Genomic DNA, 16,454 nt, shown 5'->3' on the forward strand with positions numbered 1-16,454 from the left:
ATGTGACTATGGCAACATTAAAAATGACATACATGGCTTGCTTGTCCAGCTGCTAGACAGCACTATACCAGAAGCTGAGGGGGTTGGACGCTTTCTGTGGCAGTCAGCCTTATAACCTGCTTCATTTACAAAATTATTCTCTTACCGCATTGGAGTTGAAGCCATTACCCATTGATTACTCAGCATACGAAAAGATATTTAAAATGTGACCAGTTATTTAGCATAAATTAAAATATCATTATGCTCATGTATGGTATTAGTTTGTATGTCAGAAATAACAGGCATTTGGGGGGGAGAATATTTAACATAAGGTAATCTAAATTAATGTCCGTTACTGTGTTTCTCTTCATTTGAATGCTTTTTTAAAAATTTATTTATTTGTTTATTTGAGCTAGAGAGAGCAAAAGCCAGGGGGCAGGGAATCTCAAGCAGACTCCCCACTAAGTGCAGAGCCCAGTGCAGGGCTTGATTTCCTGACCCTGAGATCATGACCTGAGCTGAAACCAAGAGTTGGACGCTTCACTGACTGAGCCACCCAGGCGCCCCATTCATTTGTATGCTTTTTCATCATAGCTCTCATCATGCATATCCCCTGCACTCTGGGGTTTTATGCACATCCACCATTTGAGACCCATTCCAGCCAGAGATACTTGCTGGAAAGGGAACTCTTGACTCATCACTATCATGGTTGGGTTTTGCTTCTGGGGCCTGTTTTCTCAAGATACAAGCTCTTAAGCTTGTATTGCCCAGATTCTCACCTGGCCTTCTGACCCTGTGTGTATGGACTCTTTGTCTGGGCTTCTGACTGCAGCACCTGGTCTTCTAGCTTGGGTTTCTGATCTCTTTGGCCTGACCTGTCTCAGCTCTGGATCAGATGCTGGCCTAGATTTATCACACAATGCCTTCTGCTCTTCGTGCCCCTGGTAGACTTGTCTTTCAGTGCCAGCCAACTTCCTTATCGTAGTCCAGCTCTTTCCTTTCCCTGGCTTGCCCTTGTCTTTGGCACCTCATCTGCCTCTACACAACTACATAAATGTCATGGGGGATGAAGGATGTTGGATGCGTGCCATGTAGAATGTTAGCTTGGCCATTAGTTTTTATGAAAATGTTTAAAATAATGAACACTTTTTTTACTTTGTCTTTTGTAGAAGCAGAACAGAGTGATGAACAGCTTCATCAAGAGATATCACAGGTGGGTTTAAAAAAAATAGCTGTGGGGTTTTTTTTGTGATAATTTTGTGAGTGTCTTGTTTATTCTCTCACTTAGGTCTTTTCAATTCTTTGTTGTTAACTGCTGACTTTGATTGTGTATTTTTGCATTAAGTTCTTAGGAACTCTTTACTCTTGGAGGCATGCTAAGTGTGGGGGTTTTTTTTAGGTTTCAAATTTTAGTCTTCCTTTAGCCCAAATATGTTAATTTAGATGCTACCAGTTACATTTGTGTTGTTTAAAAATACCATTAATTTCTTAATTTTTTCTTGTAGGCTAATGTCATCTGCATAGTTTATGCTGTTAACAACAAGCATTCTATCGATAAGGTATGAGCGTGTGACTTTCTTCAGTATATCTAGTTAAATTTCTATGGGTGCACTTTTAAAACTGATCTTCCATTTAGAGTTTTCAGAGAAGATCCTCACTGTGGCTTAGCTTTTGTTGATTTTCTTTTTAGGTAACAAGTCGATGGATTCCTCTCATAAATGAAAGAACGGACAAAGACAGCAGGTATATTTTTTTCCTCTGAAACTTTGTTTATTGAAAAATTTCAAACTTAGAGAAAAGTTGCAAGAAATAGTACAGTGAACACCTGTAAACCCTTCACTTACATCCACTAGTTAACATTTGCCACGTTTGCTTTACCTATAGGTCTTTCTCTGTTTCTGCACAGATGCTGGTTTTGGGAGGATTTATTTGAGACAGCACATATATTTGTGAGCAAAGCAGAAAACCAAGTTCTGGTACTAGAATGATTTATAACTTCTGACCGTAAATATTTTGATCATTGATTTCCATTATTTCTTTTCTCAAACCAGTGCTTAAGAAGTCTCTAGTTTAGAATTCCTCTTTATTTGTATCGTAATTGCCTTCTCTGTGGAGGTGCCCCTTGGGTGAGGAATGGTTTCCCCTTGTCACTGATTACTTACAGGGTGGTGTGTGTAAGGGCACGGGACTGGGAGGAGAGCAAGTGCCCTCTGAGATCTGGCTTAATCCACTTGACTTCATTGAGCCTTCCTTCCTCCTCTGTAGTGGAGACGAGGTTAATGCCAGTCTTGGCTGCATGTGGTAATTTTGAGAATCCAGTGAAATAATGCACTTGTACTGCTTTATAAGTTCTCTAAAGATTGCTAGAGATCTTTATTAGGAATGTATAGAGGGTAATTTCTTGGAAATTCTTTGGAAGATAATGTGTGATGGGAAGAAGTAAGAGTATACACCTTCTGTTTTTTTCTTTTCTTTTTTTTTTTTAAGAATTTATTTATTTATTTGACAGAGAGAGATCACAAGCAGGTGGAGAGGCAGGCAGAGAGGTGGGGGGGGAAGCAGGCTTCCCGCTGAGCAGAGAGCCTGATGCGGGACTTGATCCCAGGACCCCGAGACCATGACCCGAGCTGAAGGCAGCGGCTTAACCCACTGAGCCACCCAGGCGCCCCGGCCTTCTGTATTTTTCATATGAACAGAATGATAGTTCTGGGTGTAAATATTTTCATTTTTAAGTCAAATGGAAACCAAAAATTTTTCTTGCAGTATTATTTAATGGAACGTATTATTTATGAGGCATTCTTAAACATTAGGGAAATCAGACTAATATCTGTGTATTGTACACATCTGATCCTTTATTTAATTTTTTAGATTTCTCTGTTGGCTGGACATTTTTGTGCCTTGAGACTGTAAAGATCTGGTTCTAACCAGATGAACTTGGTCATTGACCCTGGCTCATGTATTTATAGAGGGAGACTTTGTGACTGTGTCTTGAGCTCTGATGGCTCCTCTTGGTCATAGTTTTAAACTTTGAAATGACTTCCTGACAAGGTGAAAAGGCAACAGTAACCCTGCAGAGCTGTGCTAGCCACTGTAGTAGACTCTAGTCAGTTGTGGCGATTTCACTGCAAATTAAGTAAAATTAAATAAAGCTAAAAATTCAGTTCCTTGGATACACATAGCCACATTTCAGGTACGTGGCTGGTGGGTACAGTAGTGGACAGTCTGGATAAACATCATTTCCATCAACATGGAAGGGCCTGTCAGCTAGGGCTGCCTTCGAGGGGCCCACAGCTACATGGTCCTGACCCTTGGTCTTCTTGCCGCATGCTTGAGCTGTTTCCACAGGAGACTCTTCAGAGAAGGCAGTTTTTCTGGACTCTTTATCAAGCACAGGTTGGACCCCTGATTTAAAAAAAATTAGTTTCACTATGACAGCTTCCTAAAATTCTGTGGCTAATTTTGTGGCCCTTTTGGTATCCTCTGAAAGTAGCTTTTAACATTTGAAGATCAAATTGAATTTTCTCAGATGTGGCTCTTTTGTTTTTTTTTTCCCCCTCTCCAAATCATATGAGCATACTTATTTTCTTGTGCTTGACTTGTCCCTAGGGGGTCTGTTTCTTTATTATATGGACCTTACACTTTCCCAATAACTTCTTCCCAAGCCTCATATCTTAAGTTTATGTTTGTTGCACATGTATTTTTGGTAGGACTTTCATGCACTGCTGTCACAGTCGTTCTTTTTTTTTATTATTATTGGAATAAGTATGTTTAATAAATACAGGCAAGTAATTTCTTAAACTATAAAACAGAAAACAGCACAATTACATACAATAAGAAGATGCACAAGCCTAACATAACTAAAATATTTCCATAGTTTGTTAATCTCCCGAATTTGTGACAGTTTGTCAAATCTCAATATTTTTCCTCTTTTGGAAGTTTGAGGCAGAGATAGGCCACCCTTTGCCCCCCACCTTCTTCCTGTATGTATATACACTCATACTCCTACATTCATCCTGTGGTTAGGGAAATACAAATCATTTTTTGCTGAGAAGGAAGAACCTTCATTTAACAAACATTTATTTAGTAAAATACCATTAGCCAGGTATTAATGATACTGAAGATTTAAAAACTAATAAGACATGATTCATGCTCTACTATTACAAAGGCCCATTTAAAGAGATCGGGTTATGAAGGCACTTCAGCATCCGCTTTGGGTATAGATGCACTCAACCCACGTGGCTTAACTTGGGAAATTATAGAAGATCTCTCCCTATTTCCTGTAACATTCCTATTTGTAACATTCCTTCATTGATTTGCTTCCTAAGAGACTCACATATCATACATATAGATTCTACTAACTTCATAGAATTTTTGTTCCTCTGGGGAATATCTATGAATTTTTTTTATTATTCCTGGTAACTAGCAGTCACAGTAGTTCTTTTTTTATTTTTATTTTTTTAAGATTTTATTTATTTATTTGACAGAGGAGAGAGATCACAAGTAGGCAGAGAGGCAGGCGGGGGACGGGGGGAGCAGGCTACCCACTGAGCAGAGAGCCTGATGTGGGGCTCGATCCCAGGACCCTAGGATCATGACCTGAGCCGAAGGCAGAGGCTTAACTAACTGAGCCACCCAGGTGCCTGTCGCAATGGTTCTTAATCAGGGATGCCCATCACTGTCAGCTGAGGTGCTTTCAAAGAATATAGGTGCCTTTTCCCCACCCATGGAGTTTTAGAATCTGTAGGTTTGGAGTAGAGCTTGGACATAACGTAGTTTTTGAAGCTCCATAAATTATTTCTATACACCTTTAATTGCAAACCACTACATTTTTAGAGACCCTCCTGTCTTTATTAGGAATGTATATTTGGGTTATATAATGGGCCAGTCCTTTTACCCATAACTGTGTTGGGGGGGTGGGGGGGACATAAATAAATGCACATAAGAATTTCTCTTGCTCTCTGGAGTTCCAGCAAGATGATTTGCTTTTTCGCCAAGCTCTCTTGCATGATGTACAAATAACAGTTCCCTACTAGACTAGCTCTCTTTGATAATCCCCATTTAGATTGCTGATAGGCCTGTCAGACACAAAATCCTTAATTCCCTGCCTACGCCCCACTGTCCCCTCCGCCCCCAAATCAGTCTTTTGTGACTTAGGAGATCTACTTATTTTGTCCAGCCAAAAACCTATATATTTTTCTTGGTTTCTGCCTTGCCCTCAACCTCCATATCTAATCTACCACTTGTTCCTATCAGTTCTGCTTCTAAAATTGATCTCCAGGGGCACCTGGGTGGCTCAGTCTGTTGAGCCTCTGCCTTCAGCTCAGGTCATGATCCTGGGATCCTGGGATCGAGTCCTGAATTAGGCAGGGTTAGCAGAGAGCCTGTGTCTCCTCCTCTCTCTGCCTGCTGCTCTCCATGCTTGTGTTCACTCTCTCTGTCTCAAATAAATAAGATCTTTTAAAAAAAATAAAATATACCTCAAATCTGAATACTTTCTCTCCATCTTCACTGTCCTAATCTGCTACCACATTTTAAAAAGCCTTTTATTATTGAAAAAAACATCAGACACATACAAAAGTAGAGAAGATTGTCTAATGATTCCCTCTGTATCTGTCACCAGCGTCAACAGTTGTCAGTTCATGGCCAGTCTTGTTTCATTTCTTATTCCTCCCATTAGGATTGTTTTGAACAAATACTGTCAGTATTTCAATACTTATCTCCAAAAGGCAACATATGACTCGTTTTAAAATGTTGATCTGGGGCACCTGGGTGGCTCAGTGGGTTAAGTCTCTACCTTCAGCTCAGGTCATGATTTCAGGGTCCTGGGATAGAGTCCTGCATCGGGCTCTCTGCTCGGCAGGGGGCCTGCCCCCCCCCAACTCTCTGCCTGCCTCTCTACCTACTTGTGATCTCTCTCTCTGTCAAATAAATAAATAAAATCTTAAAAAAAAATGTTGATCAGATTATATTGTGTCCCTATTCCTAATTCTTCACTGGCTTCCTGTTTTACACTTACAATAAAATGCACACTCCCTACCGCAGCTATATGTCTGGCCTTTGCTCCGCTTTCCAGCCCCTTTACATACCTCTTTCCCTTTGCTTAGTACTTTCCACCCTCTCTGATAGTTTTCTGTTCTTTGGACTCACCAGGGTGTGTTTTCAGTTTGAGCCCTTTGTGCACACTGTCCCTTCTTGCACAGCTCTTTCCTTCCTCTTCAACAGGGCCCATTCCGTCTCATCCTCCATTCCTTGGCGCAGTTGCCACCTTGTCATAGAGATTTTCTCCTGATTGCCATATAATTAGCCCCCTCCCATGACTATCCCATATCCCCCTATTTACTTTCTTCATTGCACTTATGGAATTGGAAAGTGTATCACTTATTTGCTTATTGTCCATTTTCTGATTTTTCACTATTAGAATGGGCAGGGACCTTGTCTGTCTTGTATCCTTCATGCTTAGAACAGTACCTGGCTTATAAGAAATACTCAGTAGGGGTGTCTGGTGGCTCAGTCAGAAGAGCACATGACTCTTAATCTCGGGGTTGTGAGTTCAAGCCCCAGGTCGGGTGTAGAGATTACTCAAGAAAATAAATTAACTTTAAAAACTTTTTTAAAAGTACTTAGTAAATATTTGTTGAACATGAACATGCTGTCTAGGGGACTGGAACTGACTATAATAGCAGGTTCATATTGGGGGATTAAGTGAAGTTAATTAGAATGGTTATTACACACTTTAAAATAGATATTTTAGGTCTTCTGCTTTCCTTATTATTGCAATATATCCTGCTTTTTCAGGCTGCCTTTGATATTGGTTGGGAACAAATCTGATCTGGTAGAATACAGTAGTATGGAGACCATCCTTCCCATTATGAACCAGTACACAGAAATCGAAACCTGTGTGGAGGTATGCCTTACCATTCGATTTAGAAATGTACTGCTGGTGAATTCTCACTAAACTGTGGTTTAAAATAGGATGTGAGAAGGTGTGGGATGGAATACATTTCCTGCTGTTTGTGAAGTCATATAAACCAAATACAAAAGAGAATGCAGAATTGGCTTCTGAGTCGTTTGTAGACATTAATATTGTGATTTCAACAAAGAAAAGTTTTTCTCTTTCTTCAAGCAATCTTGTTATTACCTTATATCGATAGTTTAAAAATTGTTTTTAGCTCCTGTCATTGCTTTCAGAATATAAAATTTTAAACTTTTTTTTTCAGTGTTCAGCAAAAAACCTGAAGAACATATCAGAGCTCTTTTATTATGCGCAGAAAGCTGTTCTTCATCCTACAGGGCCCCTGTACTGCCCAGAGGAGAAAGAGGTAAACCCCTGCCCCCCAGGCTGTGGTAGTAGGGGCTGGAATATGTAGGTAGTAACTCTAGTAGTGATTTTTAGTAACTCTTGAGTATTCTTCTAAACTGATGAAATTTAAATTTATTATCTGTTAAACAATTAGGGGATTCCTGGGGGGCTCAGTTCGTTGAGCATCTGCCTTCGGCTTTGGTCATGATCACGGGGTCCTGGGATTGAGCCCTATATCGGGTTCCTTGCTTGGCGAGAAACCTTCCTTTTCCCTCTGCCTGCTCTGTGTACTGTTTGCCCTGTGTGTGCTCTCTCTAATTCTGACAAATGAATGAATACAATCTTTAAAAAAAAAAAAAGTCCTTATCTTTTAAAAAAAAAAATCCAAAAACAATTTTTCTAGGTATTTCAAAGACATTCATGTTAAATACTGTAAATAGTATTCCAGGTCAAATAGTATTTCAGGAAATGCAATTAAAACAAACAGCAGCGGGGGGCGGCTGGATGGTTCAGTGGGTTAAGCCTCTGCCTTCAGCTCAGGTCATGATCTCAGGGTCCTGGGATCAAGCCCCAAATCAGGCTCTCTGCTCAGCAGGGAGCCTGCTCCCCCCCCCACCCCCGCCTGCCTCTCTGCCTACTTTTATCTCTCTCTCCCTCTCTGTCAAATAAATAAATAAATAGATAAATCTTTAAAAACAAATAGCAAAGTCTGAAGATTTACTTAATAGCCTACTTATTTTGCTAGTGTAAAGTTCACAGACTTAAAAACACACAAATGAAAACCTTGTGTAGGGGCACCTGGGTGACTCAGTGGGTTAAAGCCTCTGCCTTCGGCTCAGGTCATGATCCCAGGGTCCTGGGATTGAGCCCTGCGTCAGGCTCTCTGCTCAGCAGGGAGCCTGCCTCCCTTTCTCTCTTTCTGCCTGCCTCTCTCTCTGTAAAATGAATGAATAAAATCTTTAAAAAAAAAAAAAAAAAGAAAGAAAGAAAGAAAGAAAGAGAAAACCTTGTGTAATCAATTTACACGGGTACAGCATGTAACATAATTTGAATAATCCTTTTTGTTTCATAGCTAAGAAATAGTAATATCTAAAATTTAGCAATATTTGCTATAGACTTTTTTGTCTTTTTTTTTTTAAAAAATATTTATTTATTTGACAGACAGAGATCACAAGTATGCAGGCAGAGAGAGAGGAAGGGAAACAGGCTCCCCGCTGAGCGGAGAGCCTGATGCGGGGCTCGATCCCAGAACCCTGAGATCATGACCTGAGCGGAAGGCAGAGGCTTCAACCCACTGAGCCACCCAGGCGCCCCATAGACTTTTGTCTTTTTAAAAGAACTTATGTAATTGTTTTTTAATTCCAGTATAATTATGTACAGTGATGTATTAGTTTCAAGTATACAATACAGTGATTCAGAAGTTCTTTATGTTACTCCGTACTCATCATAGTAAATGTACCCTTGGGGTGCCTGGCTGGCTTAGTCAGTTAAGTGTCTGCCTTTGGCTTGGGTGATGATCCCTGGGTCCTGGGATTGAGCCCTGCATCTGGCTCCCTGCTCAACGGGGATTCTGCTTCTCCCTGCCCCTCTGCCACTCCCCCTGCTTGTGTTCTCACATGCTCTCTCTATCTCTGTCATATAAATAAATAAAGTATTTTAAAATGAATGGTTGAATGAATGCACCCTTAATCCCCTTCACCTATTTGCCATAGACTTTTTTTTTTAAGATTTATTTATTTGAGAGAGAGAGAGAGACCGTGCATGGGTGTGCACGCACTCCTGAGCTGGGGAGAGGGGCAGAGGGAGAGGAGAGAGAGAATCCTCAAGCAGACTCCACACTAAGCAGAAAGCCTGATGCGGGGCTCGATCCCAGGACCCTGACATCATGACCTAAGCTGAAACTAAGAGTTGGCCACTCAACTGATTGAGCCACCCAGGTGCCCCTGCAATAGACTTGTATAGATATACCACATTTTATTTATCTGTTCATCTGTTGATTGACATGTGGGTTGCTTCCATTTTTTGATTATTGTGAATAGGGCTGCTATTAGCATTCATATAGAAGTTAGAATACCTCTTTTGATTTCTTTTAGATGAATATTGAGGAGTGAATTGCTAGGTCACATGCTAGTTCTCTTTAACTTATTTGGATTCACCAAACTGAATGGCAGGTTCCAATTTCTCCATGTCTTTGCCATGTCAGTACCTGTTATTTTCCTGTGTGTGTGTGTGTGTGTCTGTCTGTCTGTGTACACACTTTATAACAGCCGTCCTAGTGATGGTTGTTTTGATTTGCATTTTTGTGATAACTTAATGATGTTGAACATCATGTGCTTATTGACTATTGTATATAGAGAAATGTTTTTTTTTTTTTTAATTTTATTTATTTATTTGTCAGAGACAGAGGGAGAGAGAGCGAGTGAGCACAGGCAGACAGAGAGGCAGGCAGAGGCAGAGGGAGAAGCAGGCTCCCTGCCGAGCAAGGAGCCCGATGTGGGACTCGATCCCAGAACCCTGGGATCATGACCTGAGCCGAAGGCAGCGGCTTAACCCACTGAGCCACTCAGGCGTCCCTATAGAGAAATGTTTATTTCAGTTTCTGCCCATGTCTTAATTGAATTAACCTTAAAAAAAAAAAAAAAGATTTATTTATTTATTTATTTGACAGAGAGAGAGAGATCACAAGTAGGCAGAGAGGTGGGCCAGGGGTGGGGGGGGGGATGCAGGCTCCCTGCTGAGCAGATAGCCCAATGTGGGACTTGATCCCAGGACCCTGAGATCATGACCTGAGCTGAAGGCAGAGGCTTACCCCACTGAGCCACACAGGCGCCCCTGAGTTACCTTCTTATTGTTGAGTTTTTAAAGAATAAAAGTTGCACATTTTTTCCAGGGAAAGTTTATAGTATCGGTGAGTGGCTGCCAGGCTTTGGCTTATGGACCAAATTGGCCTGCCACCTGTTTTTGTACAGCCTGTGAACTAAGAATTTATTTACTACACATTTTTCACTGCTTGGGAAAAAAAATCTGAAGAAATAATATTTTGTTATATTCGATGAAATAAAATTCGATGACTTTCCAATTTCATCGTTCATGAATAACATTTTCTTGTAACATGGTCATACTTGTCCTTTTCTGTTTGTCTGTGACTGCTTTTGTGCTGGAAAGGCACGAGTAGCTGCTGCAGAGCCCTCATGTGGTGTGCTCCCCTCCCCTGCTGTATGTGCACCACTGAGCACGCCGACACCATTATGACTTGACGGCATGAGTACCCTGGGCAACGGCACCTGAGCATCTTAATGTTTTATCATCTGTGCATTACCTACATGCCAGAACAAAAGAAATGGATGGCAAAGCAGACAGATTTTCCGAGCTCAAACTCCAGTTCTCGCATCGTTTTTTGTTGTTGTTTTTTAAAGATTTTATTTATTCAACAGAGAGAGGGATCACAAGTAGGCAGAGAAGCAGACAGAGAGAGGGGGAAGCAGGCTCCCTGCAGAGCAGAAATCCCAATGTGGGGCTCGATCCCAGGACCCTGGGATCATGACCTGAGCCGAAGGCAGAGGCTTCAACCCACTGAGCCACCCAGGCGCCCCTCGAATTGTTTTTTTGGGGGAACCTTGATGCAAATGCGAAGGAGATTTCCATGTTTGTAACCCATTTGACTGTGCACTTGAGCTTCCACCCAACCTTCAATCGGAACTGATTAGTCTGTAGTGTAGTGACGTGCTAACAGGAAAATATCAAGAAAAGAATCTAATTTTGTAAGTGCCTTCAAAGCAGTTAATGTGCTCCATTAAAATGCTCTGTTTATGGATATGTGTCAGTATTGGACATATGGATCTACAAAATGATTTTCAAAGGTGAAATATGTGAAATCTCATTGCAGATCAGCATTAACAGACGAACATCTTCAGTCTTCATGATGGAGAACACTAACTGAACCCTAATTAAACAAAATGTTATTCCTCCAAAAAGAATTCTGTTTTTCTTAGTAGTAGACCTGTATAGCAAATATATACTCCATTATTGTTACGTTTTGAATTCTGTCAATAAAAACTTGATGGAAATTTGATTCTCTTTTGCTATATAATATATAAATACCTACATGAGGGGCGTCTGGGTGGCTCAGTGGGTTGAGACCTCTGCCTTTGGCTCGGGTCATGGTCCCGGGGTCCTGGGATTGAGCCCCAGTTCTCTGCTCAGCAGGGAGCCGGCTTCCCTTCCTCTCTCTCTGCCTGCCTCTCTGTCAAATAAATAAATAAAATCTTTAAAAAATAATAATAAATAAATACCTACATGATATTCTTGATTTTACCTATTGGCCCCCAAAGCCTAAAGTACTTGCTGTGCAGCTCTTCACAGAAAAAGTGCTGACCCTGGTATAAGTAATTAATCTGAGTTATCCTTTAATCTGACCCTGATTTACTTTTCCTTAATCCTGGTTTACTGTTCCATAATTGGAGTGCTTCCTAGTTTACTCTTAGTCCAGTATTTCCCTAATTTGCCTCATAATACTTACTAAGCACACTTGTTAAAAATACCAATTCCATTCTGATTCAGCCAGGTACATTATCTTATGCTCAAGGTAATTTGGGAAAGTCTCATACTATGCAGATTTACCTGAGGCCTTGGCCTAGGTAAATTAAATCCCCTCTATTGGTTTGTTCTCAGTGCTTTAATTGCTACTTTTTTCCTAGGCCTATTATTAGTTCTCCTAATCTGCTTATCCGCCCTGCTTATTCCCTAGACCCAGAGACTAAAACTTTTGCCACCATCTGTTACTTGTTTCTTAGGGGGACCTGCCTGAGGTAAAATGTGTAACTTTTAGAGACTAAACCTTGTCTTAGACAAGTATAAACTTTGTGTCTAAGCTTACACCAGAACCATTTTTGTAGACAACAATAATGAACTCTTTTTTTTTTTGTCCTAAGTAAACTCTATACCCAGCATGGGGCTGGAAGTCATGACCCTGAGATCAAGAGCTGCACCCTCCTCCAGCTGAGCCAGCCAGGTGTCCCAACAATAAACTTTTAGCACAGGGGCAGGTGGGTGGCTCAGTAGGGTGAGCCTCCTACTCTTTATTTCAGCTCTGGGTTGTGAGATCTAGTCCTGGCCCAGCTCGGAGCTCAGCACAGAGCCTCCTTAAGATTCTCTCTCTCGGGGCCCCTGGGTGGCTCAGTGGGTTAAGCCTCTGTCTTTGGCTCGGGTCATGGTCCCAGGGTCCTGGGATCGAGCCCCGCATTGGGCTTCCTGCTCAGTGGGGAGCCTGCTTCCCTTCCTCTCTCTCTGCCTGCCTCTCTGCCTACTTGTGATCTCTTGTCTGTCAAATAAATAAGTGGAATCTTTAAAAAAAAAAAAAAAGATTCTCTCTCTCCCTCTGCCCCTCAACCCCAGGTCGTGGGCTCACACATGTGTACATGCTCTCTCTCTCTCAAAAATAAATAAATATAAACAGAAAAATCTTTTAACACAGATTTGAAGTGGAATCATTAAAAAATAATAATATTTAAGATTAAAGGCTGATGATTAATTCAAAATTAATTCCAGTGATGATGGGCTCTGTATGGCCCATGGAGTCCTCTGCTTACCTAATAATGAAAAAGATGTGACTTGTATGATAATGTTTATTATGTGAGGGTCTCAGCTACTCATATGCAAAATGAATTTTTTATTACTGTTAAATTTTTTACAGCCTTGTTGAGATATAATTTTTTTTGAAGATTTTATTTATTTATTTGTCAGAGAGAGAGCACACCCACAAGCAGGCAGAGTGGCAGGAAGAGGCAGAGAGAGAAGCAGGCTTCCTGCTGAGCAAGGAGCCCGATGTGGGACTAGATCCTAGGATATTAGGATCATGATCCGAGCCAAAGGCAGCGGCTTAACCCACTGAGCCACCCAGGCACCCTGAGATAGAATTCTTAATACATTTTAAACATAGTCAGATTTTGGTGTTATATTTTAAAGTAGTTACTATTTAAATACATTTTTGAGCCAATAGCTTAGACCACTTTAGATTCTTTTTCTTTTTCTTTTTTTTTTTTTTTGTTAGATTTTATTTACTTGTCAGAGAAAGAGCACAAGCAGGGGGAGCAGCAGGCAGAAGGAGGAGCAGGCTCCCTGCTCAGCAAGGAGTGTAGTGAAGGACTGGATCCCAGGATGCTGGGATCATGACCTGAGCCGAAGGCAGGCACTTAATTGACTGAGCTACCCAGGCGTCCTAGACCACTTTAGCTTCTGATGCATTTCAAACTTTAATGAAAATTGCATCATTTCATTTTTCTTCAAATTACCTTTTTTTTTTCTAAAGATTTTAATTATTTATTTGACAGAGAGAGAGAGGTCACAAGTAGGCAGAGAGGCAGGCAGAGAGAGAGGAGGAAGCAGGCTCCCTGCTGAGCAGAGAGCCCGATGCAGGGCTTGATCCCAGGACCCTGAGATCATGACCTAAACTAAAGGCAGAGGCCTAACCCTCTGAGCCACCCAGCGCCCCAGGATATCATTTTTATTAATTGCGAATATCTAATATTAGGATCACATTTATAGAAGTCATATCTTACCATTCTTTAAGTAAAAAATCACCCATGATTGTAGACTTTCTAGCTTATGTTTCATTTAATACTCTTTCTTCTTTTTTTAAGAAAAAAAAAAAAAAAGAGATTTTATTTATTTATTTGACAGAGAAAGAGAACAAGCAGGGGACCGGTGAGGGAGAAGCAGGCTCCCCATTGAGCAGAGAGCCCTTTGCGGGGCTCAGTCCCAGGACCCTGAGATCATGACCTGAGCCGAAGGCAGAGTCTTAATCCACTGAGCCACCCAGGCGCCCCTCAGAATTATTCTTAACATTACTTACGAAAGTTATATTTTGAATTCCCAACTACCTTGATTAACATAATTGTTTCTTTTCTCAATGATGTATAGATGAAACCAGCCTGTATAAAAGCCCTCACCCGCATATTTAAAATATCTGATCAGGATAATGATGGCACTCTCAATGATGCTGAACTCAACTTCTTCCAGGTAGCCCTCCCTCTTCTTCAGCCATTTCTATACTTGGGGGGTTTCTTGTTGAGAAAAGCTCTAACAATATTATTAGCATAAACAATGTTCTGTTGATAAGCATGTTTCATTCATGTAAAACTGTCTTTCCCATCAAGCTAGTTAAGTCTTCACCTGGGGTATAAAACTCTCTTACGCACAGGAATTGAGGAGACTCTTTGACCGTGTGTCATTTCATGGGATACAGTGGATGCGTTAACGATAACTTGAAGTTGGAACTCTGATTTATCTTTTCATTCTTGGTTTTGTATAACATGGGTACACAAAGAGCTCTGTGTTTTAGAAATGCTATGGAGAGAGTAGGGAAAGTTTCTTTCCTTCTACATATGACATGTTTTAAATAACGCAAAGCAGAGATGATCCTATTCTAATTTAGAATTTGGTTTGTTGTTGTTATTACAACGGATTTAATGTTTAATGTTGTTTTGTAGAATAATGTTTTATATTATGTGTGGTTCTAATGCTGTTTTGTTTTTAAATTTATTTTTACGTTTTTTACTAGAGAATTTGTTTCAATACTCCGTTAGCACCCCAAGCTCTGGAAGATGTCAAGAATGTAGTCCGAAAACACATAAGTGATGGTGTGGCTGACAGTGGATTGACATTGAAAGGTGAGTGGATGGTGTTTTCCCACCTTTTAAACTTGATGTTTTCAAACTTTGGCATAAGGTAAAGGTCTTAGCATTATGTATACTTTAAGAGGAAATATTAGTATTTACGGATAGGCTTAAGATCTAACTTGGTTATTAAGAGTTAGAAGAGATAAGCCATTGATGGAGATAATTATCCTTACTGTCAGCATAAATTAGAGGTGGGGAAATTGCTCAGATCTTAGGGAATGCAGAGGTCCATCTGAGGGGCTGAGATTTCTGGGACACATTTATCTTAAAATTCTTACTAGGTAAAAGCATCCTTTAAGCATAAATTATTTTCAAGGCAGACATTTTGTCTACCAGTCACATTTACCAAGTACAGAATGTTCCTTGTAGAACATATTGTAGAGCCATAGTGAAATAAGAGATGAAATTGAAAACCACTGTTTTCCATTATAGAAACGAGTTAAAAAATCTTTAAAACAACTTCATTTATTTTTATCATGTAACTTTGGGAATGTCAGTGTATTCCTTGGGATGCATTTTTGGCCCTTTTATCCATTGCTCTCTCTTGCTGACTTGGTGTATATGGGAAAGGATTCTGAAGTCAGCTCTGTTTTATTGACAGATTTACGAACTCTGCTTTGATTTGACCTTTTGGTGTGCAAAGCTGTATGCCTATGTTCATGATTCTAGCTCTTGCCATTACATGTTACACGCTTTTCTCCCTTGTGACTTTGTACCCTTATTCACATCTCCTGTACTTACTGATTTATTTTATTTCAGGTTTTCTTTTTTTACATACACTTTTTATCCAGAGAGGGAGACACGAAACTACTTGGACTGTGCTTCGGCGATTTGGTTATGACGATGATCTGGATTTGACACCCGAGTATTTATTCCCCTTGTATGTACCTTTGGCTTTCTAATTGAGTTTGCCTGCCAAGTATTTTTAAATTTTATTTAGTGCACAGTTTAGGTAGGCTTGAGCTACTCAGAACTAATTTAGACTTATAGAGAGGTTTATAGCAGGATTTGTCAACCTTGGCACTATTGACGTTTTGGACCAGACAGTTCTTTGATGTAGAGTCTGCCCTGTTTCTTACAGGATGCTTAGCACGTCCTTAGTTGCCAGTAACACCTCCTCCCCCAGCTCTGACAACTGAACATGTCCAATGTCTCTAGAAATTGCCAAATGTTCCTTCAGGAATGAAATCATCCCCAGTTGAGAGCCCTTGATTTATAGCATGGCATAAATTTTTCCTCCTCTTCTCATGGGGAATAAGAGTATCTTTTTTTACTCATCTTACTGAGGAAGGAGATGACAGATGCTGGACAGACTTGCATTTGGAGTCAAGACGTCAAGAGTATATTGGTTCACTTCTTTCCCTTAGTCCTTTTCCTCTTTAATTCTTACAGCCTTTTCTTAGCTCTGGATGAAGGAAGTTAATATTTCCTAAATAGCCTGTTAAGGAGTTTTGTGGTTCTGTTTGTGGTTATTTTCCTCTGAGAATGCTGTGTGTCAG

At 40.4% G+C, this 16,454-nt stretch overlaps 1 protein-coding gene across 9 annotated transcripts in view; it reads left to right on the forward strand.

The window, feature by feature from the left end:
- Positions 1-16,454, forward strand: part of RHOT1 (ras homolog family member T1) — a 93,266-nt gene that overhangs the window by 51,635 nt on the left and 25,177 nt on the right. For all 9 annotated transcript variants that reach the window (XM_044248371.1, XM_044248374.1, XM_044248372.1 and 6 more), the window contains 8 exons: positions 1,149-1,192; positions 1,485-1,538; positions 1,670-1,722; positions 6,775-6,883; positions 7,197-7,298; positions 14,198-14,296; positions 14,838-14,946; positions 15,715-15,835. In XM_044248371.1, the coding sequence (XP_044104306.1) occupies positions 1,149-1,192; positions 1,485-1,538; positions 1,670-1,722; positions 6,775-6,883; positions 7,197-7,298; positions 14,198-14,296; positions 14,838-14,946; positions 15,715-15,835 (691 nt within the window). The remainder of the gene's footprint in view (positions 1-1,148; positions 1,193-1,484; positions 1,539-1,669; positions 1,723-6,774; positions 6,884-7,196; positions 7,299-14,197; positions 14,297-14,837; positions 14,947-15,714; positions 15,836-16,454) is intronic.

Source organism: Neovison vison, chromosome 5, assembly GCF_020171115.1.
Source record: "Neovison vison isolate M4711 chromosome 5, ASM_NN_V1, whole genome shotgun sequence".
NCBI lineage: Eukaryota > Metazoa > Chordata > Mammalia > Carnivora > Mustelidae > Neogale > Neogale vison.